The following is a 27,276-nucleotide window of genomic DNA, read 5'->3' as shown; positions in this document are numbered from 1 at the left end:
GCGAGATCGCTAATGTGAAGATCCATGCGTCACCTTCCAACATTTAAAGCCCCATCTCACATAGCGAGATCGCTAATGCGTCACCGATTTTGTGACGCAACAGCGATCTCGCCTGCGATCTTGCTACATGTGACACACAGCAGCGACCAGCCCCCCTGCTGGATATCGCTGTTCGTGCAGGACATTTTTCGTCATCGGCGTCCCGCTGGCCAGCATGCATCGCTGTGTTTGATCGCTGGATCGTTGCTGTGTCGCTGAAGAGATCTGCCTGTTTGGCAGCTTACTAGCGATCATTTAACGACGCACCAGCGATCCCTACCAGGTCGTATCGTTGTCAGGATCGCTGGTGCATCGCTATGTGAAACGGGACCCTTAGGGTATAGTCCTTCCATCCTTACAGCAGGCAATGTGATAACGGATAAATACTGATCTGATAAGTGCCCTCTCCATTGTTTCAGTGATGATGTTGGAGAATGTGCCACAGGGGTACTGCACCTCATCCAGAGGTGTGGTATCCCACTCTTAGGTAAGAAGGGAGCACACTCTTAGGTAAGAAGGGAGCAGGTATGAAGGGATCACTACCCAGGACTCTAACACTCACACTCAACACACACCAGTTCAAGTCAGGGCATCTGGGTGTACTCTTAGGGAGGATGGCCTCATCCCAGGTTGGCTAGGAAAGGGTGTTGCAACGGGAATGAGTGGGGATGGTAGGAAAAGGGCGAGGAGCTTAGAAGGTGAGAGTGAGTGAGCAGTGACAGTTGGTGGGAGGAGTTAGTGCTGAGGTAAGGAGATTGTTCTGGAAAGATTTGGTCAGTCAGTCACAGGGGAGTGAGGGCTGTCAGAGTCTGAGGAGAGTTGGTGAGGAGACAGAGAAGGAGAAGGACTGCAGTAGGAAGAGCTAGAGAGAGAGTTGTGAGGGGAGCCTGAAGGAAGCTCCTGGGAGGACAGAAGGGGTCCGTTTCCAGAAGCGGAGGGACCAGGTAGCAGTGGGGGAACCAGCCCCTAAGACTAGTGGAGGACTACAAGACTCAACTAGCAAGCCAGAGGCTGAGGTAACTGTATGTACCTCAGCCGCAGCTACATCCATTCACCAAAAAGGCAGCTATATAGGAGCAAGGGGACTCGGAGAACATCGCCCGACAAGGTCCGCTGCTGCTGGCTTGGGGACACTGTTTGTGAAGGTGCTGGGCAGAAGAAGTGGAAACCAGTACAGTGAGATGGCCAGGAGAGAAATACATGGAAGGGAGTCCTGGAAAGGTGTATCCCAATCTACCTGGGAGTTTACTGGCCCCCTCACCTGGAGGACACGGCACTAAGCAGGCATCTGTGCACAAGAGAACTGTGAGTAAAATATTGGAAACTGCACCCTGCTGTGTCATCTGTGTCATTCTTGTCTCACCTGCCCTGCACCGCACTCAACACCACAGCCACCATCTTTACTTATAACATCCTAACTGCTGTTGGACACAGCTCTACCCGTGGAGAGCTTAACCATCTTTGCTGCCCTACCACCATCCCAGAGGATCTTCAATGCAGTGTCGGCTACCCTTGCCGAATACCACTGGTGGCATCATAGCTAAATCCACTATAAACTACCCCATCATCATCATCTTTTATTAATTTTACTGGACACCAAGGGCCACGGACCGGGTCACTGCTGCCATGACATCCCCTTTAAGAACTGACCGGACAGGGACCGAGTACCCCACGGCCCTGAGGGGTGCTCCCTTTTTCTATTCTCTTCTGTGATGAAGATGGCGCAAGATAAAATGGGTGTCTACCGCTTGGTACACAATCACTCAGGTCCATGAAGGGAAAAATAGAGTTGCGGATCACTGAAAATGGCAACGCACAGAAAACTTTCTTTTTTCATACTAAGTTTCCAAAATGTTCTGATGCATCTGAAACGATATACCGTATAAGATTATGTGCACACTGAGTCTTTTGGCCAAGTGATTTTTTTAGCAGAAACTGAGAGAAAAGTCTCCAATACCTCCTGAAAAAACTCCCAAAATTCCTAAAAAGACTGTGTGGGAAACTTTTCCTATTATTTTCTATTGATGTCCTTCAAAAACAAGCCCCATAAAAGGAACGTTTCTCCATATTCGTGTTGTCAGGGAAGCGCAGTTCCATACGTCACCACGTCACTTCTACCCTGTGTTAACAATTACCTGATAAATGTCTCCCCATTTCAGTGTTAAAGTTCGGAGGTTTTTCATTTTTGTGGTGATCATGGCACAAGATAAAACAGGAGAATGTTTTATTTATTTTGTTATCACATTGCCTAGCTGTATATTCAGCTCAGAAGCATAGCAGTAATTGCAGTATTCACATCAGGCACGAGATGGCAGTAGCTTGACATTTTAATAAAAAAAACTTTACATTAGCAAAAGCTCAGCCATTCACCAGCTCAGCTCAGGGAGTTACTCCAGAAGGTCCAATGTGTTTCCCTGATGATATCATGGTGGAAGCCGTTGTAGTGGAACTTACATATTGATGGTCATTTGCCACCGGAGCAGATTTTAGCTGATAAGAAGGGGTGCCAGCACCAATCTTATTTTGGTAACTTGTCTTAAAGGGGGTGTCCAGGTTTAGCATGAAAGTCTGTATTCTCAGTGTGCACTGTGGGTATTCACAAGTCTGCTGTCAAATACAGCGACTGCAGAATTTGTCAAAGCTGGACAACCCCTTTAAAAGGGATTGTCCCATCAGGATGTCATGGGGCTTCATCCTCCTTTCAGAAGCCATGGAGGAAACCTCATACTCAAGGGTAACTCTGTCGGGTTGTCTACGTTTTACATTGACGACCATTGTTCTTAGCTTCCATCATGTAAACCCACGTGCCTATAGCCACCGGCAATACATGGACACCGGAGGGCCAATATGGGGTGATCTGCTGTAAGTCATACCCCTTTTCCAACCAGAACTTGCCCAGATTTCCCAGTACTGATCGTCAAAATGTGAAGCTGACCTGCAAAAAGCTTCAGGTCTGTGGGACTAAGCTGGGATTTTCTAGACCAATCAGCCATGTGCCAGTGGTCGGTTGCTTCTTCATGAAATTGGTTGTTTGATGTCTCATAAAGGGTCTAGTGTTATGAATGAGTCACCGTAGGAGGCAAAAACAGAAATACTAGCTAAGTCCAGAAAACCAGAGAAGTTGGCAGCTATCGGATTGCAGACCCCCGAACCTATCAACAACAACTAGCAGTAGCCGTGGGGGGTTCCTACGGTGCCCTAGACCCCTCAATCACAGCCGGAGAACTAAATAGCCTAAAGACAGAAAGGGAAATCTAAACTGCCCCAGAGCAGACCCCAAAGCAATAGGCAGCCCCCAACATATAATGACGGTGAAGCAAGATGAAAAAACACTCACACAGATAGAAAGATAGGCTGAGCAAATGATGGGGCCCAAGCTAACTAAATAGGACAGGATAGAAAAGCTGCTGTCTGCAATCTGCCAAAACCCTATCAAAACAAGAGCCAACAGACTGATAGGGAAAAAAGCCCTAAAGACGCTAGGCTTTAAAAAGACTATATCAGTACTCTGGTATTTTCTGAAGACAGAGCAAAAAGGAATTCAGCTCACCCCAGCAGGGAATGGCAGAAATCCAGAAAAACAAGGCAAAACAAAACCAAAACACAAATGCAAAAAGCAGAGCAGAAAACTTAGCTTTTGAGGAGCAGGAATCAGACTGGTCTCCAAGAATCCCTCTGAGAAATCACCAGCAAGGCAGAAGGGCGTCGGCTGCCTTATATCCAGTCAGCAATTCCAGTCACCCAGTCATCATCATCCTGCTCAGGTGCTTGGTAATCAGCCTCACTACCTTCCTTCACCAGAAGAGGGAGTTCATCAGACCTCAATGGTGAAGGGGAAAATGAACTCACAACAGTCTAGTTTTCACACTGGACCACAATCCGCTTTTTACTGGACTAGCTGTGAGAATTTAAAGGGGTTATTCCCATCTTTACATGTGAGTATTGTCGAATAGTACATGTAAAAACAAGCACTTTTGCAATTTACTGCTTTTAAAAATATATACCCATTCTTGAGATATTAACACTTTTCTGTTGTTTACAGCTTGTTGCCTAGGAGACCGACCACTGTTGGTGTTCACCTTCTAAGCAACAGGACTGAAGCTGGCCGGGATTAGGAGGTGACAGCACACAGCAGAAATCTCATCTAGCTTCACACCATCACTTACAAGGTCAATGGAAAAAAAGCATGTAAGCAAAGTACAATTGGCCAGTGATGGTAGAGAATAGTGATGGTCGGTCTCCAAGGAAACAAGCTGTAAGTATAAATATCTCAAGAACTGCTGAAAATGTTATGAAACAAATTGTAAAACTGTTTGATTTTTTCAAGCACTGTCCAACAATACTCATTTATGAAGATGGAAAAACCCCTTTAAATAAGATACCAGGATTATTGTAGCAATATGTTATATGTTGATGTGGCCTCTAGGGGTCTCACTACTTTGATGTGTGTAATATAGAGTGTAAGAACTTGTTGGTTAGTTGTTGTAAGCAGACATCTTGTAATGGAGGAATGTATCACAAGTCTCATGTAATAAACAAGCCTGGAGATATCCAAGGAGTGTGATCCTTGACCGGAAATACATAACAGAACATGGTGGCAGCTGGGCACAGAACCTCCAAATCCTCAGAGCTTGTGTGAGGCTGGGACTGTACAGAGGATCACAGAGAATCACAGCACCTGTAAGTACAGACTCCCTGACATTACTGCAAAATGGAGACTGCTCTGAAGCCCCCTCAGGGACTGGATGTGACTTCATGTAATCTGTCCCAGACTTGGAGACATTGGAAGGAAGAGTTTATACTGTATGTGGATCTCACAGTGGCCCCCAGTGATGACAAACGAAAAGTAAAGCTGTTTTATTACCTTATTGGGGAAAATGGCAGAGAATTAGCCCACACCTTACTCCCACACACAGACAACCTCCTTCTAGCAGATATTGTGCAGGCATTTGATAAACACTGTGACCCAAAGAAGAATGAGACAGTGGAAAGATATAACTTTTTCACAAGACATCAGGAGGATTGTGAAAATGTGGACAGATATCTGACAGAGCTGAGGAGGCTGGCAACAACGTGGTTTTGGAGAGATCAGGGACAGTCTAATCAAAGACAGAATGGTGTGTGGCATAAGAGACAGTCATCTCAAAGAAAGATTACTGAGAGAGGAAGACATGACTTTAAAGAAATGCATGCAAATCTGCAGGGCTGCTGAGCTGACAAAACACAACCTGAAGATGATGGCAGGCACCAGTGATAATGATGATGATGATGATAAGGTATATGTAGTATCTATGAAAGGAAAGACAAGACCAAGCTCCCCTATAAGCATTGTCCACTGCAAGTATTGTGGGAAAAGACATGAGAGACAAAACCAAGTGTTCAGCATATGGTGAAACCTGCAGATCATGTGGAAAGAAGAATCATTTCTCAGCTGTCCGTAGGCAAGGAACAGGCAAACAGTACAGACAGCTCCACACTGTGACACCAGACACTGACAGTGCAGAGGACATTACATGGCTACAACTGTAGCCTGCAGCAGAGAAAGTCAATGTAGTCAGGCAGTCAGTAGGCAAGGATGCCAAGCAGCTTTATGCAACCTTCTTGTTGGACGAGAAGCCCATTAGATTTCAGCTGGATTGTGGAGCAAGCTGCAATGTAATTCCATCTGCTCTGCTGAACAATCAGGTTTCTATTGAGCTAACTGACAAGGTACTGGTGATGTACAACAAAAGTGTTCTGAAACCGATGGGGACATGTAAGCTCAAAATACGGAACCCATGTAACAGAAAGAGTTATAGAGTTGAATTTACCGTGTTGCGTGGTGGTAACCATGTACCATTATTGGGAGTAAAAGCTGTTCAGGCAATGGACTTAATAAAAGTACAGTCTCAGAATATTATGCCTGTTGACGTTTCTCAGGATATACCAAATCCCAAACTAAACGCAGAGCACAACTTGGATATTCAGAAAATAAAAAAGTATGCTGATTTATTTGAAGGTGATGGGTGCTTTGAAGGTAAATATAGGCTAGAAATTGACAACACCGTGCAGCCTACCAGATTACCTACAAGAAGAGTGCCTGTAGCTTTAATGCAACCACTGAAAGTAGAACTGCAAGATTTACAGAGAAGAGGCATGATAGCACCAGTCCATAAGAGCACAGATTGGATCAGCAGTTTGGTCATAGTGCAGAAACCATCGGGCAAGTTAAGAATATGCATTGATCCTAATCCACTCAACAAGGCGCTGAAAATAAATCATTACCCCATGCCGACATTAGATGATGTTCTACCAGATCTATCAAAAGCTAAAATATTTTCTGTAGGTGATGTGAAAAATGGATTTTGGCATGTGGCACTGACTGAAGAATCAAGTTTATTGACAACATTTTCGTCACCATTTTGAAGCTTTAAATGGCTGAGAATGCCCATGGGACTAAAACCTGCTCCAGAGGTGTTCCAGCAGACATTAATGCAGGCTTTGGAAGGACTTCCTGGAGTGAAGACAATAGCAGATGATATACTAATAGTGGGAGAAGGTGAAGATATGGAATCTGCAATCAAGGATCACGATCAGAAGATGATACAATTTTTGGACAGATGCAGAGCAAAACACATAAAGCTGAACTTGGACAAATTCAAACTGAAAATGACAGAGGTGGCCTATATTGGACATCGTCTGACTTCAAACGGTGTAAAAGTGGATCCTGAAAAGGTGAGAGCAATGCAAGATTTGCCTACCGCTACTGATGTTTTCTGGAATACAACGATTTTTGGGCATGGTAAATTATCTCTCCAAATTTTGCAGTCATCTGTCAGACATGTGTGAGCCACTGAGACAGCTAACCCACAAAGATCTGCTCTGGGAATGGACGGAAATCCAGGAGACTGTTTTCTAATCAGTAAAGAAAGCTAATGCAGATGCAGCAACCCTAAAGTATTTCGATCCAGATCAAGAAGTAGTGGTACAATGTGCTTCTTCAGAAAAAGGCCTTGGAGCTACATTAATGCAGAACAAACAGCCACTCACGTTTGCAAGCAGAGCCCTTATAACAACAGAGCAGGATATGCTCAGATTGAGAAGGAACTACTGGCTGTGGTATTTGGGTTGGAGAAGTTTCACCAATACACCTATGGTCGACGGGTAAGAGTACAGTCGGATCACAAACCTTTGGAGAGCATTACAAAGAAACCACTACTGAATGCCCCAAAGAGACTACAGCATATGCTGTTACGTCTTCAGAAATATGATTTTGACATCGGGTACTGTCCAGGAAGAGACTTACTGATTGCAGATACGCTAAGCAGAGCTTACCTTCCTATCACAAATGATGAGGAGAAAGACATTGAAACCATCAAAATGTGTATCTATCTTGCAGTGTCAAAAGAAAAGTTGAAGAAAATCCAGACTTTCACAGAGAAGGATAAAAGTCTCCAGAGTTTAAAGACTGTCATGTTGCAGGGCTGGCCAAAATACAAGCAACATGCTCCAAGGGAAGTTTCACCATTCTTCCACATAAGAGCTGAATTGTCAGTGCAGCAAGGAATCATCTTTAAAGGAGACAGGGCGGTTATACCAGAAGTTCTCAGAAGAGATATACTGAAAACATTGCACTCTTCTCGCTTAGGCATGGAAGGATGTCTACGTCGAGTGCGAGAATCTGTTTATTGGCCAGGTATGAATGACCACATTAAAAATTATATAGCACAATGTGAAATATGTGCATCCTGCAGCGATAATCAACCAAAGGAGACTTTGCAACCACATGAAATTCCACAAAGGCCATGGTCAAAAATAGGAACAGACTTGTTCAAATGGAATGACAAAGAATACCTGATTACAGTGGACTATTTCTTTAACTTCTGGGAGGTTGATTTGTTGCAGGACACAAGGGCGGGAACAGTGATTAAAAAACTCAAGGCCCATTTTGCCAGGTATGGCATTTCAGATGTCGTTTTCTCGGACAATGCGGCGCAGTTTACTTCGGAAGAGTTCAAAACCTTCAGCAAGAAATGGGAATTTGAACCCCAGACATCTTCTCCCAGATATCCTCAGAGTAATGTGAAAGCAGAGTCAGCAGTAAAAACAGCCAAAAGACTCATGCAGAAAGCAAAACAAGCAGGTACGGATGTATATCTGTCTATACTGGATCATAGAAACACACCCACTCAAGGCCTAGACAGCAGTCCGGCACAGAGGCTCATGAGTAGGCGTACAAACACACTCTTACCAACTGCTAGTCATCTGTTAAAGCCAAAGTTGCTGGGAAACATCAAAGCTAAATTACAGAAGAATCAAGATAGGCAAGCTTTCTATTACAATAAATCTGAAAAGGATCTGCCTGAGCTTCAGAGAAATGACAACATTCGGCTGCAGCCAAGCAGCACATTTGACAAACACTGGTAAAAGGCAAAAGCTGTCCAGAAACTAGGACCTTGGTCCTACGAAATTCTAACAGAGGAAGGAAGAAGACTAAGGAAAAATCGGAGATATCAGAGGAAATCACAAGAAAGATTCATGGCCTTTTGAACAGTATCCTGACACCAAAGACAACGAGGCAGCAAGTACAAGTACCAACAGGGACAGCTGACCATCAGGGTGAGGATTCTGGCCAGAGACAGGCAATATCAGAAGGCATATTACCAGATGCAGACAGTGACACCTCTTAGAGCTGGCAGAATTATCAGAAAGCCGGCACACCTCAAGGATTATATCTAACTGGACTTATTATGTTATAGCTCTAACTTGGTCATGGTATACATTGTTTATTTTATTGTTCTTTCAGTTAAAAGAGAAAGGATGTAGCAATATGTTATATGTTGATGTGGCCTCTAGGGGTCTCAATTCTTTGATGTGTGTAATATAGAGTGTAAGAACTTGTTGGTTAGTTGTTGTTAGCAGACATCTTGTAATGGAGGAATGTATCACAAGTCTCATGTAATAAACAAGCCTGGAGATATCCAAGGAGTGTGATCCTTGACCGGAAATACATAACAGAACAATTATATCTCTAGGCTTCTGCCCTAGCTCTGATATCTGTACGTCTCTGGATTTTTCCTGATCTTTTACAGAGACCTAATCATGGACCAGGATGTGACGCCTAAAAGTGACTCTGACGATAAAGCAAGCACAAGCGTGCCCGAAGACGCGGCCGAGCCTGACCACGTCACAAGTGAGTGAGTAACTTTCAGATCATTGTTCCGAACTATCAATATTGCCCTCTCTTCCCTGTATGTAACGCCAGTCTTTGTTGCTAAGTGGGCAGGGCTGCCATCATCTCGTCCATGTGGAAGTCTTCTTTATGAACATGCCCATTTGGATAAAACTAGATTTATATAGATGAGGCCTAGATGATGGGGCCTTCATCACTGGGAGGCAGTGGGTGCCCAAATAAACATACCCCTAGGATCCTAGCTGCCGCTGTCAGACAATGGCAACACCATTTAAAGAGGATCTATTGCCAGCTGAAAAGTAGGTAGTTTTCTCACTTTTTTTATTCCACTGCTCTTCTGAAAATGCTGTTGTTAATTTTAGTTAAAGCCTCCAAATTGCCCCAGAGTTATGGCTTTTTAGTGCAAATTTTTCTTGGTTTTTAGCGGACACTCCGATACAAGTGTGAATGAAGCCTTAAAGAGAAACTAAATTTTTTATTATTTAATTGTTGATCATCCTTTTGCATAGTCCTGAATCTTTATAATACCATGTACTCCATTACCTTATTTTACTTCTTCCCCTTTTAAACACCATGCTGAAAATGCTGGTTTAACTTCCTAGTTAATGCTCTTTTTAGAAGCTGCTTTGAACTGCTGCTCTAGGAAGACGCCCTGGTCAAATATTATTTACAAACCCCTGTTTAAGCATGGGGGAGAGGAGCAGAGAAGCTCAGACAGGGTGGTAAAGAGTGAATACAGATTCTTGCTAGAGCAGCAGTTCAAAGCAGCTTCTAAGGGAAGATGAATTAGGCATTAAAAACAGCATTTTCATTATGGTATTTGGGAAAGAAGGAAGCAAAAAAAATTGTTACTTTGGAATTTGCCTATTTCAAAGTAAAATAATGACCTTTTAGCAATAAATCACCCAAAATTGCAGGAGCATATGATATCATTTTTTGTTCTTTTTCCTGCGTTGGGTTTTCAAGCATCATTAAAATTCACATTTCTGAAGAGTTCCATTCAGTTTTTCTTTGCTGTCTTTCTTGTACACATGTAAATATATTACTATATAGTATTAATAATAATGCAGAGTACTGGAGAGAAGATTTTTTGGGTCATTCAGATGAGGGTACTGATAAAGGACAGGAGGAGAGGTATTCTAGCTATTCAGGAAGAGCCACTAGAATCTCCTATCAAGAAAACAGTGTCCTCATCTCAAAGGTGGAGGTGGTGGAGCACTACCACCAGATAATCGGCCAGAAGGCTGCAAAAGTATCAAATTCGAAGAAGAAGGCTCTGTGGCTTAGTATTACCGATGCAGTGAATGCCGTGGGCCCGCACGTGCGCAGTGTAGATGTCTGCAAGAAGAGATATCACGATATTAAGAGACGTGAGAAATAAATTGGGGGAAGCCGAAAAACATAAGAAGATGAATGGGAAAGAACCGGCAGGTGACGTGGAACTCACCAACTACGAGGAGGAACTGAGAAAAATTGTAATCTCTGAAATGACAGACGGTGTTAAGATCAAGGGATGCATAGATACCGGCCTTTCTTCAGGTAATACATCTTTTCATTCTTTTTTTTATCCCCTTTAAGTGGGTGCTCCCATTTTATTAAGTGATGGCTCATCTCTAGGACCCCCTCTAATATCTTAATGGGGATATAGTCAGCTTATAAGGCAGAAATACCCCTTTGATTTCACTTTCTAAGCAGAATTCTTTGTAATACCCCATCTAACGACATGGAGCGCTGTTAAAGAAAGTGAGCCACATAGATGATTATATATTGTAATGTGCCACCTGTTGGTAAAAAATGTTGGTGCAGTAAAGTGATTTCTTCTCTGCACTACAAAACCAGCAGTGTTTGAGGGTCAGAAGAATTAGTTGAAAGTATTTAAAGATAAAACTATGTTGATGATGTCCTCCATAGATTTCCTGTCTTATTGAAGCTCTTGTTAGTGCATTAATCCCAGTGTAACTATTTTTATTGTACTCATACTTCTAAAATTAAAAATTGATTAGCTTCATAAGAGAAACATAATTAAACTTTATGTGCTTGCAGCTCCCGTGCGGACCTATTTGTCTCCATGGTAAAAGACTTCAAGCATAAGCTTTTGTAGTCTGATTTTTAGCCATACTAACTTTTTTTGTTATGCTAACTTTTATTCTTTACCAAATTATTTCCAAACCTACACAACACAAGCGTTTTGCAAGCGGTTTTAGCTTGCAGAATGCTAGCGCTTTTCCAAGTCATTTGAAGCATCACTTGGAAAAGTGATTGACAGGTTGGTCACACACAAGCATAGTGCTTGACAAGTGTAACCAACTTTTTACTATTGATGCTTCCTATGCAGCATCAGTAGTAAAGGATAGGATGTTAAAAATAATAAAAAAAATAATAAAAATAGAGATATACTTACCCTCTGTTGGCCCCAGGAGTCCTCCCGGTTGACAACGGCGCTGCCGGCAACTTCCGTTCCCGGGGATGCATTTGCGTGAATGACCTCTGATGACGTAGCAGTCACACGAGCCGACAGAGGGTAAGTATATCCCTATTTTTTATTTTAATTCTATTTTTTACAGGAATATGGTACCCAGGGCATGGAGGAGAGTCTTCTCTCCTCCGGACCATGGGTACCATCGGCACATGAAGCGCTCACTTTATGTATGATGGACAAGGCCACATGCTTAAAGTGAGCGTTTCAATGCAATCCGATGGCGGCGGAATCGCCGCAATTCCACAGAATTAATGGCCATGCTGCAGATTTTATCCTGTTGCGATTCCGCAGTGGTAAAGTCCGCAGCATTGACACAGCAACTGCAGAATCCCATAGGATTGCATGAGAATGCGTTTTGTTAGAGTTAAACCACAACGTGGACACCCAGCCTAAATGCTTGCTATAAACATCATAAGGAATAAATAAGCTACCATTTATTTGTGACCTCCCCCCAAAAATGTGATTTAAAATGCATCAAAAAGTTATATGTACCCCAAAATATTAATGCAAAAAGCTCAGTCAGCGAAAAGATTAAAAAAAATTGTGGGTCTCGGAAAATGGCAACAAAAAAGTTTTTTTTTTTTTTTCTTTTAATAAGTCAATAGTACATATGAAAATAAGAAACTTTGTAATATATCTTATCAGATAATGCTATTTTTTCCTCCTGGATTGATCAGAGTGACATTCTTTAAGATTGTGTAGACCTCTGATGCATTGGTGGAAATATGAAGTGATCTGAAGAAATAGTTAAGCATGGTTCTCATTTATATAAAACTGTCAACCTGGCCTCATATCAACCAATCAGAGTTCTTCTTTAGTTGTCAAAATATGCCATAAAATCCAGTTCAGTTGAAAGGCTGGAGATACTGGTGTTGTGGTTGTATTACATATATACTGTGGTCGTCTGAAAGCCATAAACTCCCAATCCATATTTTCTACTCTGTTTGATAAGAAATAAAGAGAAATCCAATACTTATAATTTAAACTTTCTGCTGTACTAGTGTGATCGCTCCAGTGCACATCACCCTTCCTGATATCCATTTTTTTTGCTCTCAGGTGGCGTGTGAAGCAGTGGGACAAGTTTTCTGGAAAACCACCAAAGAAATAGCGCCTACTTATACTTTGAAGCCCGTGCCTTTCTAGCGTCATTAGTCCAGTGGGCATCACCCTTCCTAGTTTCCCTTTTTGTGCTCTCCCTTGGGATATGAAGTAGTTGGACAAGTTTTCTGGAAAACTACTTTACCGAAGAAATAGCCCTGACTTATTCTTTGAACCTAGTGCCTCTCTAGCGTCATCGCTCCAGTGGGCATCGCCCTTCCTCATTTCTCTTTTTGTGTTCTCCCTTGGTGTATGAAGTAGTTGGACAAGTTTTCTGGAAAACTGCCAAAGAAATAACCATCACATATACATTTAACCCCCTGCTGCACTACTGGCATGCTAATAGTGTGCATTGCCCTATTTGACATCCTTTTTTGCTCTCACTTGACTTATGAAGTAAGACACCAATAATAGCATAAATCCTATTAGTATTTGGTCTAGAATTGAGTTTTTCCTTTTGCTCTTTCTTTTAGAAATGTTTCACGACCTGATGGGCTTCTGGGCATCTCCTGAGCACACAGCCAACAGTGACTTTGGCTCTACATCTTCTGGTAATTACAGTACTTGGTTTCTCTTTTAGAAGTTACTCATGTAGTCACCAATACTAAGTTCTCATTTTCTCAAATTCCTAGATGAGGATCATGAAATCACTGTCACCAAAGTGGATTCGCAAGATGTTGAAGAAATCTCTATAATGGAGAACTGTCACCTGCATGGAATGCTACAGGATAAATGTGTTTTGGACAATGTAGACTGTGAAGCTTCGTCTGATGAAACAATAAAACTTGAAGAGTGTTCACATTGTCAAGGGAAAGTGCTGCAAGAACTGGGCAGTAGTATACAACGCTTACATGCAGAGGTGGTGGCCATGAATCACATGGTGGACCTTCTAGCTACCAACCAAGAGAGAGCCCTGGAAGAAGAAACTGCAAGCCATTGATAAGAGACTTCCCATTATCAGGCTAACAAGCTCAAACTTCTCATGGAAGTCAATGAAATTGCAGCCAAAAGGTTTTCAATGGAATCTTCCACAGAGACAAACTCTCACCGTCATAATCCAACTCTTCAGACAGGAATAAAGGAGCTGAGCAACTTATGAAGGAGTACCTTTCGTACAAGAAGTGGATCTTCTGCTTCACAAACTCGGAAAGGGAAAATTATAAGGATCTGACTTTTTCATTATTAGGAGCATTATGAGTTGTTACATATTGACTTAATATTAGTATTACATATTTTCCTGACTGAACCGTATATATGTCCTTTCAACTGAATGGTCAGTATTTTACTCTAAATCTGTCAAAAATATATCTGTTGCGGTTACTTTGTTTTCTGTCATTATTTTATCATACCTACTGTATGCCACATATTCATCATTATTAGTCCATATTTGCGCTGTCGTCTGACTCAACGACGTCTGTTGTCAAATATCTGAAAAATGCCATGGCTTCCCTTATAGCAGAACTTAGCCCTTCACAAGTTACTCAAGGTTCTGAGCATCTATTGCGACTTGTCAACAGGTTAGAGATGTGATCAGGACTAGTTTTCCTAAAGGGCCAAGTGTCCGTTGGATGTAACATACATAGTAACATAGTGTCATGATCCAGGTCAGATCTGACAGATTAAATGCACAAAGTAACCTTTTTTTTCTCCCTTGGCTGTGTTCCAAAGGTGGTTTTGCCCCCGGTGGCCATTAGGGTCATTGCACTGTGGTGATTTAAGGTAGTTTTCCCCCCGGTGGCCATTAGGGTCATTCCACTCTGGTTACCTTACTTTGTGCATGTGATTATGTAACAGGTGTGATTGCTCTATAAAAGAGTATTAGGTGTGTTAATCACTGTTGGTGATAGTTCCTCATTTGCAAGCAAGCCTGGGTAAAGAATGGAGCTGAAGGAGAGTCACGGGAAGCCCAGTCAGAGTGCTGGAGTAGCAGGTATGGTGTCTGCAAGGAGGGCTGGCATGGATTGGTGGAGTGTCAGCTATGGTGTCTGCAAGGAGGGCCGGCATTGCTTGGTGGAGTGGCAGCTATGGTGTACAGCTGCATTCGGGATGCTGGACTCGGTTGCGGAAAGCTGGACTCAAAATGTTGGACTCTTTGGCAGAAAAGCTGGACTCATTTGCTGGACAGCTGCACGCAGGTGTGGACTCTGTTTGCTCCAAAGCTGCACTATGGTGTTGGATCCGGTCGGAGGAAAAGATGCACGCTGGTGGTGGGCTCTGTTGCTGGGAGCGTAAGCAACAGAGCAAAGCTAAGTGGTGTTCCCCTATTTTGTCACTTTTCCTTATGTGTGTTTAGTGCAGTGGTGGGATTAGTTTCCGCACCGACCATTTCCCTAGTGAGGGTTTAGGTGCAGGACGAGTCAGGGTTTTTAGGTTCCTGATCGGCACCCGGTACGGAACTGGCCTAGGGAACGTTAGGAGTGTTGAGACACTGACTCAGGGGAATGCAGGAGGTCTCCACTTCCCTGTTCCCTATCGCAGGGCCACCATTGTTATTGTTACCCAGGTTTTCCATATTCCCTTGTCTTATTGTATTAGTTACCGGCCTGCGGGCCACGTCACATAGGACAATTACACGTGCCGCGTCCTGTTGTGCCAGTTACCGGCCTGCTGGCCGTACCACACAGGACGGGGCACGTGACACACAGTTAGCAACGCCGAAAAAATACATTTTGGCCATCCAGTTCAGCCTATATTCCATCAGAATAAATCCCCAGATCTACGGCCTTCTAAAGATCCTAATAACTGTAAGATACAATATTATTATGCTCCAGGAAGACATCCAGGCCTCTCTTGAACTCCTCGACTGAGTTCACCATCACCACCTCCTCAGGCAAGGAATTCCAGATTCTCACTGCCCTAACAGTAAAGAATCCTCTTCTATGTTGGAGGAAAAACCTTATCTCCTCCAGACACAGAGAATACCCCCTTGTGACCGTCACCTTCCTTGGTATAAACAGATCCTCGGAGAGATATTTGTATTGTACCCTTATATACTTATCCATGGTTATTAAATCGCCCCTCAGTCGTCTTTTTTCTAGACTAAATAATCCTAATTTTGCTAATCTTTCTGGGTATTGTAGTTCCTCCATCCCCTTAATTCAATTTGTTGGCCTTCTTTGTACTCGCTCTAGTTCTGTTATATCCTTCCTGAACACCAGTGCCCAAAACTGTACACAGTACTCCATGTGCGGTCTAACTAGGGATTTGTACATAGTGTGATGCAGTAGCCTCTGTTACATCTAGGGGGCGCTGTGTATGCGCTTCAGGATGCGCTTGGAGGTATAGTTATGAAGGTGAATTAGGGACTGGCATTATTGTTAATGGCCGGTATGTGTCGCAGAGTTTCTCTGTGCTGTAAGCCAAAATGATATGGTTATGCTGGGACTTACAGTTTCACAAGTATTTGTGTATTACTTATAAGGGTGGCTTATAGGGTTAGAGAGCTGGGTGGGAATTGACTAACCACACATGTACCGCCCATCCATGGGGGTGGTTACAACTATATAATGTAACTGAGGTCTGGTCACATGGACAGAGTGTGTGTACCTGAATAGTTCAGGGTGCAAGGTCCTGGAAGGTCTGTGTTGGAATATCCTGGGAGAAGGATCGGATTCCTGGAGCATGTGGTGAGACCTTGGACCTGGTGGCCTGGGTGATGGGCAAGTGTCCTGAGTAGCATCACGACAGGCCACATGTGTGTGCGGAGCCTGGGACGGCCCCACACGGAGAAAGACGCAGTCCTGTTGAGGACCTTGGACTGACGAGGAGTCAGCCTGTTTAGCAGGAGCTCCTGAGAGGTAACACCGGGTGTGGGAAAGAACTTTGTGCATTGACAATAGTCTGTAACTGAACTGTGCAGTCACCCGGTGACTGGAGAGAGTCCGGCGTGTCTAGTGAATGCTTTGTAAAGCCACACATGATGAAGTAATGGACTATGTGTAAGCCGGTGATGTGCAACCTGGCTTACAGTGCGGTTTATGACGCTTAAATAAACCATATGGACAGTTTTGTAAGAAAAACCTGTGCCTGACTACGTTAATCCGCTGCCAAGCGAGTGTTCCCCAACACGCATAGTAGGCACTACGCCACATTTGGTGTGAGACTGCGGGCAACGGTTCAGAAAGCATGTATGAGGTGTTTGCTGTGGCTCGGCGGGGTCACAAAGTTTTTCTTTCTCAAGTCAGCTTGCTGTGGCTCGGCGGGGTCACGAAGGTGACAAGCGTCTAGTTGTAACTTGGCGGGGTTACGAAGGTTGCTGAGGATTGGCGGGTGCACGAAGACGGCGGTGGTGGGGTGTCGTAAAAGGACATCAGAGGTCCAGTGCGGACAACCTCTTAAAGGGCCGGTACAAGCCCCGAGAGACTGGACCTGAGAGTACCATGCGGAGTCCACAGGTTATACCCCAGGGAGGGGGTGGTGGCCCAAAAAGGGGCGGTTACCCAAACAGCGATGGTTCCAAAAAAGGGGTGGAGTCCCAAAGGGGGCGGTATCCCAAAAGGATGTTGTTGCCCGAAAAGGGGTGGACTCCCAAAAGGGGGCGGTAACTCAAATTGAGGTGGTGAAAAGAAAAAAGGCGGCGGCGAATGCGCCGTTGGTTTGTCGAAGTTCCTGCCATGTAGATCCATGCTGTGCTGTGGGGGGCCCGGTCAGGGAACTGACTCTACAGTGCTCCTTCCGGTTGAATGTAGAATGGGTGTTGGGGCTGGTAGACTCCAATCATGGTATGCATGGTCCCCTCACCCCCTATTCTGGTATGCATAGTCCTGTCATCCCCCAATCCTGGTAGGCATGGTCCTCTCACCCCCCCAATCCGGTTATGCATGGTCCCCCTCACCCCTCTTTCCCGGTATGCATGGTCCCCTCACCCCCCTATCCTGGTACCTGCTGTTAGGCGTCGAGTTTCCCCCACTGCACAGGGGGAATCTCGAGCCATGTCTTCCTGAGATTCCTGCTCAGCAAAGACATCGGTCCAGGCGTCTTGCCCAGCTGATGCTAGGCGTCTGGTTGATTCTTCTGGCTCTGCTATAACTCCATCCTTGAGTCAGCATCAAGTAGACGCTTCTGGGACTAAGTCCTGTCTTTTGGGTACTGAGCATGCCCGTGGGACGCCCTCTCATTGGAGGCCGGAGGTCACGTGCGCAGGTCCCGTTCCTGCATGGATTGGTCCACTACTTGGAAGGTTCCGGAAGGATGCCTCTATAAAAGAGCCGCATGGCCGCTAGGCCATGCGCTAGTATAGACTCTTTTGTTTAAGGTGTGTATGATGATGGAGGAGAGTGGAGTGTCTGTGCTGAGGACCCCTCCTGAAAGTTCTGTGTCACCAGGGACGGGGCCGAGAGTGAATGGCTCCAGGCGGGTCGTTAAAGGACCTTTGACAACCTACCTCTACATTAACGCAGGTGAGGAGTCCACATATCATGAAGTGGGGGTGGTCCCGGACTTACAGTATGTTATGGTGATAGGTCGGGCCTTGGAAGCCCTGTGGGACTGGTGGAAAACTGGTAAAATATCTGTAGAGGTAATATGTATAGGTGGTAAAAATGGGGAGAATGCGACCCCTGACCCGCACCAAGAAGAGATAGAAAAAAACAGATCAAATGCAAACAGAATAGCAAATAAACCACTTAGCTGAACATGCAGGAACAGAGCTGGAGAAATCAGACCTCAGGAGGAACAGGAAGCAAATCACCAGCATGGATAGAGGGAGTCGGCTGTCTTAAATCCCAATCTGAAACCCCAGATCTCCAGTCATCATCATTATCAGGTGGCAAGCCTCTGTCAATCAGATCAGCTCCATTACCTCCAGTAACCACCAGAGGGAGCCCGGAAAGAGAACTTGCAACCCCTCTGTTGATCTGACCAGCTCCACTACCTTCAGTAATAACCAGAGTGAGGCCAGAAAGCGAATTCACAACAGTACTCCCCCCTTTGAGGAGGGGTCACCGAACCCTCATCCACGCCACCAGGCCGATCAGGATGGGCCCGATGAAAAGCAAGAACCAATCTTTCGGCATGAATGTCAGAAGCAGAGACTCAAGAATTATCCTCCTGGCCATAACCCTTCCATTTGATCAAGTACTGGAGTCTCCATCTAGCCAAACGAGAATCCAATATTTTCTCTACCTCATACTCCAAATTGCCTTTAACTAATACAGGGTCAAGAGGCGCCGCCATAGGAACTACTGACTCCACAAACCTCTTCAACAAAGATTTATAAAACATGTTATGGATCTTAAACGTAACTGGAAAAGCCAATCGGAAAGAAACGGGATTAAGGATCTCCAAAATCTTATAAGGTCCAATGAATCTTGGCTTGAATTTTGGAGACGCAACCTTCATAGGAATATTCTTTGAAGACAACCAAACCATATCACCCACTTTAAACCGGGGACCAATGGTCCTATGCCGGTTGGAAAACCTTTGGGCTTTTTCCTGAGAGTGGGACAACTTATCCACCACTTGGTCCCAAATCTGCTGCATTCTCTCTACCACAGAGTCCACACTTGGGCAGGCCGAAGATTCCACTTGCCCTGAAGAAAATCGAGGATGAAACCCAAAGTTACAGAATAAGGGCGACATCAAAGTGGCAGAGCTAGCTCTATTGTTTAGCGCGAATTCGGCCAAGGGCAAAAATGAGACCCAGTCATCCTGATCAGCTGATAAGAAACATCTCAACTAGGATTCCAAAGTCTGGTTTGTTCTCTCAGTCTGCCCATTGGTCTGAGGATGAAATTCAGAGGAGAAAGATAACTGAATTCCCAGTTTGGAACAAAAAGCTCTCCAAAATCTGGAAACAAACTGGACTCCTCTGTCCAACACAATGTTCTCAGGAATCCCGTGCAACCGAACCACCTGTTGTAAAAACAAGGGCACCAACTCAGCAGAAGATGGCAACTTTGGGAGTGGTACAAGATGAACCATCTTAGAAAATCTATCATAAATCACAACAGATAAGTCATTCTCTGAGAGACAGGAAGATCAGAAATAAAATTCATTGAGATATGGGTCCATGGCCTCCTGGGCACCGGCAGGGACATCAACAACCCACTAGAGCGAGAACAGGCCTTGGACCGAGAACAAGTCCCACAGGACTGCACAAAATTCCTGACGTCACGAGATAAGGCAGGCCACCAAAAAGACCGACTCACCAAATCTCTGGTACCAAAAATACCTGGATGACCAGCCAACGCGGAGCAATGAATTTCAGACATTACTCTTTTCCTCCATTGGTCAGGGACATACAATTTTCCCATAGGGCAACGTTCAGGTTTGTCCTCCTGAAATTCCTCAAGGGCACGTCTCAAATCAGGTGAAATAGCGGAAAGAGCTACACCCTCATTTAGAATGGTAGTAGGCTCGGTCACATCAAGAGAATCCACAAAGAAACTCCTAGAAAGGGCGTCCACCTTAACTTTCTTAGTGCCCGGAAGAAAAGAGACCACAAAATTAAAACGCATGAAAAACAAGGCCCACCTAGCCTGTCTAGGATTCAAGCGTTTGGCTGATTCAAGATAAATCAAATTCTTGTGATCAGTGAGGACCAAAACTTGATGTCTAGCTCCCTCCAACCAATGTCTCCACTCTTCAAATGCCCATTTCATGGCCAACAATTCCCGATTCCCCACGTCATAGTTGCATTCAGATGGGGAGAATTTTCGAGAAAAGAAGGCACAGGGATTCATCTTAGAAGTCACTGGATCTTTTTGGGACAAAATGGCTCCTGCACCAATCTCAGAAGCATCTACCTCCACCTGAAATGGGAGTGAGACATCAGGTTGCCGTAGAACCGGAGCAGAAGTGAATCTCCGCTTAAGCTCCTGAAATGCTGAGACTGCCTCTGGAGACCAATTCACCACATCAGCGCCCTTTTTGGTCAAATCAGTCAGTGGTTTAACAATACCAGAAAAATTACTTATAAATTTACGGTAGAAATTAGCAAAACCCAAAAACTTCTGGAGAGCCTTCAAAGAAATGGGCTGAACCCATTCATAAATGGCCTGTATCTTGGCCGGGTCCATGTCAATAGCAGACGGGGACAAAATGAGTCCCAAAAATGAAATCCTCTGTACACCAAAAAGGCACTTCGATCCCTTAACATACAGAGAATTTTCCCTCAAAATCCGGAACACAGTCTGGACATGTTCCACATGAGAATCCCAATCACTGGAAAATATCAAAATATCATCTAGATAAATGATCAAAAACTTATCCACAAAGTCCCGGAAAATATCGTTCATAAAAGATTGGAAGACAGAAGGGGCATTAGTGAGCCCAAAAGGCATCACCAGGTACTCAAAATGTCTCTCCGGAGTATTAAACGCCGTCTTTCATTCACCCCCGTGCTTGATGCGAATATGATACGCCCCCCTGAGGTCAAGCTTGGTAACCCAACAGGCACTTTTAACTCTGGAAAATAAATCAGAAATCAGGGGTAACGGGTACTGATATTTAACAGTGATTTTGTTAAGGGAACGATAGTCAATACATGGACTCAATGAACCATCTTTCTTGGCCACAAAAAAAACCCAGCACCTAAAGGTGAAGAGGATGGTCTAATATGACCCTTCACCAACGACTCCTTGATATAAGATTGCATAGCATCATGTTCGGGTACCGATAAATTGAAAAGCCGACCCTTGGGAAATTTACACCGGGGCATTAACTCAATTGCACAGTCATAACTCCTATGAGGAGGCAGACTTACTCTCACTAAATACATCAGAAAAATCAGCCAAATAGTCAGGAATATCATGAGACTGGGGAGAGGTGGAGAAAACAGGAGTGTCATTAAGAACACATTGACAACCCCAACACACCACAGACACAGATTTCCAATCCAAAACAGGATTACGAGTTTGCAACCAAGGAAAACCCAGAACAATAGTATCATGCAAATTGTGCAACACCAAAAATTTACAATTTTCTTGGTGGTCCGGGGCAACCAGGGTTTTTTGCGTGATTGCAGACAGTGTCTTTCCTGTCCTGACCTGTCTAGTCAGTGTGGGCCCCATCATTTGCTCAGTCTATTTTCCTGCCAGTGTTTGTGTTTTCATATTGTTTGGGGGCTATCTATTCCTTTGGGGTCTGCTCTGGGGCAGTTTAGATTTCCCCTTTCTTACTTTATGCTTAGTTAGCTCTCTGGCTGTGCCGAGGCATCTAGGATCATCGTAGGTACGCTCCACGGCTACTGCTAGTTGTGTGGATAGGATCAGGGGTCTGCAATCTGCTTAGGTACCAAACTCTCTGGTTTTCTGTGGCTTAGCCTGGACCTGCTATCCTCTTCGGTGACCCATTCATAACAGAATCACCAGCCTAACTGTAGACTCTAGGGTACTCCAAAGAAGAAAAGAATTTAAAAAAAAAAAAAAGTGTCAGGATTTTTTTTTATATACATATTTTTTCCTTTTTTTGGGGGGGGGGCTGCAGGAGGAGATTTTTTTTCCCTCTAAATGGAGACTAAGCAATTGTCTGATCGTGTTGAGCAGCTGAAGTGCGGGGAATTTCCGCCTATCTTGCTCATTCACATGCTGCTGAACCAAAGATCCCTACTCCTGATGTGTTTTTTGGGGATCGGTCTAAATTTTTGAATTTTAAGAATAATTGTAAATTATTTTTTGCCTTGAAGCCTAACTCGTCGGGGAGCTCCGCGCAGCAGGTTAAAATTGTCATCTCTTTGCTGTGCGGTGATCCTCAGGATTGGGCGTTTTCTTTGAAACCTGATCCTATTCTTACTAATGTGAACGCATTTTTTCAAGCCTTGGGGTTGCTGTATGATGAACCTAATGCTATTGATCAGGCTGAAAAGGCCCTGTTGGCATTGAGCCAGGGTCGGGATTCTACAGAGTTGTACTGTCGAAAATTCCAAAAGTGGGCGGTCCTTACTACCTGGAATGATGGTGCCTTGGCAGCTTTCTTTCGGAAGGGTTTGTCAGAAACCGTAAAAGATACTATGGTGGGATTTCCTGTTCCCTCTGGTCTTGACGATTCTATGTCATTAGCCATTCAGGTTGATCGGCGTTTGCGTGAACGCAAAACCGCACGAGAGGTGTTGCCACCTGTTGAACAAATGTCTGAACCTATGCAATGTGATAAGTTTTGTCTAGGGCGCAACGTCAGAAGGCGTAATAAGCTGTGTTTCTTCTGTGGTGATGCCTCGCATATTATTTCTGTCTGCCCTAAACGAGAGAAACGTTTTGCACACACATTTGCTGTGGGTGGTGTTCAACCTAAGTTTCTTCTGGCAATTACTCTGATCTGCTCCCTGTCCACATTTTCCGCTAAGGCTTTTGTGGATTCGGGAGCAGCTCTGAACCTGATGGACTTGGATTTTGCTAAACGTTGTGAATTTCCTATGACACTTCTGCGGACGCCTATCCCTTTGAGGGGTATTGATGCTACTCCTTTGGCGAAGAATAAACCTCAGTTTTGGACCCAGGTGGTAATGCGGGTCGTCCCAGACCATCAAGAGAATTGCAGATTTTTGGTGTTGCATAATTTGCATGATACCATTGTTCTGGGGTTTCCCTGGTTGCAAATCCATAATCCAGCTTTGGATTGGAAATCTGTGTCTGTGGTGAGTTGGGGTTGTCGGTGTGCCCTTAGTGATGCTCCTGTTTTCTCCACCTCTCCCCAGTCGCATGATGTTCCTGACTATTTGGCTGATTTTTATGATGTATTTAGTGAGAATGAGTCTGCGTCTTTGCCTCCTCATAGGAGTTATGACTGTGCAATTGAGCTGAACCCTAGGTGTAAATTTCCCAAGGGTCGACTTTTCAATTTATCTGTACCCAAGCACGAGGCTATGCGATCCTATATTAAGGAGTCGTTGGAGAAGGGTCATATCAGACCATCCTCTTCACCCTTAGGTGCTGGGTTTTTTTTCGTGGCTAAGAAAGATGGGTCATTAAGGCCTTGTATTGACTATCGTTCCCTCAACAAATATCAGTATCCGTTACCCCTGATTTCTGATCTATTCTTCAGAGTTAAAGGTGCTTGCTGGTTTACAAAGCTTGACCTCAGGGGGGCGTATAATCTTATTCGCATTAAGCATGGGGATGAATGGAAGACAGCGTTTAATACTCCGGAGGGACATTTTGAGTACCTGGTGATGCCTTTTGGGCTCACTAATGCCCCTTCTGTCTTCCAGTGCTTCATGAATGATATTTTCCGAGACTTGGTGGATAAATTTTTGATCATCTATCTGGATGATATTTTGATCTTTTCCAAGGATTGGGACTCTCATGTGTAACATGTTCGGACTGTGTTCCGGATTTTGAGGGAGAATTCCCTGTATGTCAAGGGATCGAAATGCCTTTTTGGTGTACAGAGGATTTCATTTTTGGGATTTATTTTGTCTCCGTCAACTATTGAAATGGACCCGGCCAAGGTACAGGCCATTTATGATTTGGTTCAGCCCACTTCTTTGAAGGCCCTCCAGAAGTTTTTGGGTTTTGCTAATTTTTATCGTAAATTTATAGCTAATTTTTCTGGTATTGCCAAACCATTGACTGATTTGACTAAGAAGGGTGCTGATGTGCTGAATTGGTCTCCGGAGGCTGTTTCTTCCTTTCAGGAGCTGAAGCGAAGGTTCACTTCTGCTCCGGTTTTGCGGCAACCTGATGTCTCACTCCCGATTCAGGTAGAGGTGGACGCTTCTGAGATTGGTGCAGGAGCTGTTTTGTCCCAAAAAGATCCTGCAACATCTAAAATGAATCCCTGTGCTTTCTTTTCCCGAAAGTTCTTCCCATCCGAACGTAACTATGATGTGGGGAATCGGGAACTGTTAGCCATGAAATGGGCATTTGAGGAGTGGAGACATTGGTTGGAGGGAGCTAAACATCAAGTCGTGGTCCTTACTGACCACAAGAATTTGATTTACCTGGAGTCGGCCAAACGCTTGAATCCCAGACAGGCTAGGTGGGCATTGTTTTTCACACGTTTTGATTTTGTGGTCTCTTTTCTTCCGGGCACTAAGAATGTCAAGGCAGACGCCCTCTCTAGGAGTCTCTGCTGATTCTCCTGTTGTGACCAAGCCTGCTACCATCTTAGGTGAGGGGGTAGTTCTTTCTGCCATCTCGCCCGATTTGAGACGTGCTCTGGAAGAGTTTCAGGAGGACAAACCTGAGCGTTGTCCCATTGGAAAATTGTATGTTCCTGACCAGTGGAGGAGGAGAGTGATGTCTGAAGTTCATTGCTCTGCATTGGCTGGTCATCCAGGTATTTTTGGTACTAGAGATTTGGTGAGTTGGTCTTTTTGGTGGCTCGCCTTGTCTCATGATGTCAGGAATTTTGTGCAGTCCTGTGGGACTTGCTCTCGGTCTAAACCTTGTTCTCGCTCTAGTGGGTTGTTGATGCCTTTGCCGGTTCCCAGGAGGCCATGGACCCATATTTCAATGGATCTTATCTCTGATATGCCTGTCTCTCACAGAATGACTGTTATTTGGGTGATTTGTGATAGATTCTCTAAGATGGTCCATCTTGTACCACTCCCTAAGTTGCCATCTTCCTCAGAGTTGGTGCCCTTGTTTTTGCAACAGGTGGCTCGCTTGCACGGGATTCCTGAGAACATTGTGTCTGACAGAGGAGTTCAGTTTGTGTCTAGATTTTGGAGGACTTTCTGTTCCAAGCTGGGAATTCAGTTGTCCTTCTCCTCTGCGTTTCACCCTCAGACCAATGGGCAGACGGAGAGAACAAACCAGACTTTGGAGTCGTATTTGAGATGTTTTATTTCTGCTGATCAGGATGATTGGGTTTCATTTTTGCCCTTGGCCGAATTTGCTTTAAATAATAGAGCTAGTTCTGCCACTTTGATGTCACCTTTTTTTTGTAACTTTGGGTTTCATCCTCGATTCTCTTCAGGGCAGGTGGAGCCTTCTGCCTGCCCAGGTGTTGACACTGTGGTGGAGAGAATGCACCAGATCTGGGACCAAGTGGTGGATAAGTTGTCTCTCTCCCAGGAAAAGGCCCAGCGGTTTTCCAACCGGCATAGGACCATTGGTCCCCAGTTTAAGTTTGGTGATATGGTTTGGTTGTCATCAAAGAATATCGCTATGAAGGTGACTTCTCCAAAGTTTAAACCTAGATTTATTGGACCTTACAAGATTTTGGAGATTCTTAATCCAGTCTCTTTTCGATTGGCTCTTCCTGTTACATTTAAGATCCATAACGTGTTTCATAAGTCTCTGTTAAAGAGGTTTGTTGAGCCAATAGTTCCTGTGGTGGCACCCCCTGACCCGGTATTGGTTGAAGGTAATGTGGAATATGAGGTTGAGAAGATACTGGATTCTCGCCTGGCTAGACAGAGACTCCAGTATTTGGTTAAATGGAAGGGTTATGGCCAGGAGGATAATTCTTGGGTCCCTGCATCCGATATTCATGCCGAAAGATTGGTTCGTGCCTTTCATCGGGCCCATCCTGATCGCCCTGGTGGCATGGATGAGGGTTCGGTGACCCCTCCTCAAGGGGGAGGTACTGTTGTGAGTTCATTTTCCCCTTCAGCGTCGATGTCTGATGAACTCCCTCTTCTGGTGAAGGAAGGTAGTGAGGCTGATTACCAAACACCTGATCTGGTAGATGATGACTGGGTAACAGGAATTTCTGGCTGGATATAAGGCAGCCGACGCCCTTCTGAGTCGCTGGTGATTTCTCTGCTGGATTCTTGGAGACCAGTCTGACTCCTGCTTCCCAAAGATAAGTTTTTGCTCTGCTATTGAACTTATTAGTTTTGTTTTGTTTACCTTGTTTTTTGGAGGTCAGCCATCCCCGGTCGGGGGTGTGCTGAGTTCCATTTTTGTCTCTGATCAGTTTGTCTCTTTGCTCTGTCTTCAGAATTTACCTGAGTGCTGATATAGTCATTTTGAAGTCCTAGCGACTTCAGAGCCTGTTTTTCCTATCAGACGGTTGGGACATTTTTTGGTAGGGTTTTTTACGGATTGCAGACAGCAGCTTTTCTATCCTGTCCTTTTTAGTTAGCTTGGGCCCCATCGTTTGCTCAACCTATCTTTCTATCTGTTAGTGTTTTCATCTTGCTTCACCGTCATTATATGTTGGGGGCTGCCTATTGCTTTGGGGTCTGCTCTGGGGCAGATTAGATTTCCCCTTTCTTTCTTTAGGCCTATTTAGTTCTCCGGCTGTGATCGAGGGGTCTAGGGCATCGTAGGAACCCCCCCACGGCTACTGTTAGTTGTTGTGGATAGGATCAGGGGTCTGCAATCCGATAGATACCAACCTCTCCGGTTTTCTGGACTTAGCTTGTATCTTTGTTTTTTCCTCCTTCGGTGACTCATTCATAACAAGCAGGGATAGAGGGAGTCGGCTGTCTTAAATCCCAATCTGAAACCCCAGCTCTCCAATCGTCATTATCAGGTGGCAAGCCTCTGTCAATCAGATCAGCTCCATTACCTCCAGTAACCACCAGAGGGAGCCCAGAAAGAGAACTCGCAACCCCTCTGTCGATCTGACCGGCTCCAATACCTTCAGTAACAACCAG

General features: G+C 44.5%; 1 protein-coding gene across 5 annotated transcripts in view; it reads left to right on the top strand.

Moving 5' to 3' along the window:
• Positions 1-27,276, top strand: part of LOC141098451 (uncharacterized) — a 41,290-nt gene that overhangs the window by 6,056 nt on the left and 7,958 nt on the right. Inside the window, exons 1-4 of one of the 5 annotated variants that reach the window (XR_012234236.1) lie at positions 4,269-4,294; positions 9,111-9,215; positions 13,262-13,339; positions 13,421-14,108. Coding sequence is in view for 2 of the 5 variants with exons in the window: in XM_073586271.1 (XP_073442372.1) it covers positions 4,269-4,294; positions 9,111-9,211 (127 nt within the window). In the remaining 3 variants the exon portion in view is untranslated. Of the gene's footprint in view, positions 1-4,130; positions 4,295-9,110; positions 9,216-13,261; positions 13,340-13,420; positions 14,109-27,276 lie in introns of those variants that run through there. The other 4 variants (XR_012234235.1, XM_073586271.1, XM_073586272.1 and 1 more) reach the window with 4 other exon arrangements.

This window comes from Dendrobates tinctorius, unplaced genomic scaffold, assembly GCF_039654945.1.
Source record: "Dendrobates tinctorius isolate UK_male_01 unplaced genomic scaffold, ASM3965494v1 ptg000092l, whole genome shotgun sequence".
NCBI lineage: Eukaryota > Metazoa > Chordata > Amphibia > Anura > Dendrobatidae > Dendrobates > Dendrobates tinctorius.
The sequence above is the reverse complement of the archived record's forward strand: the minus strand, read 5'-3'. Positions and strand labels throughout refer to the sequence as shown.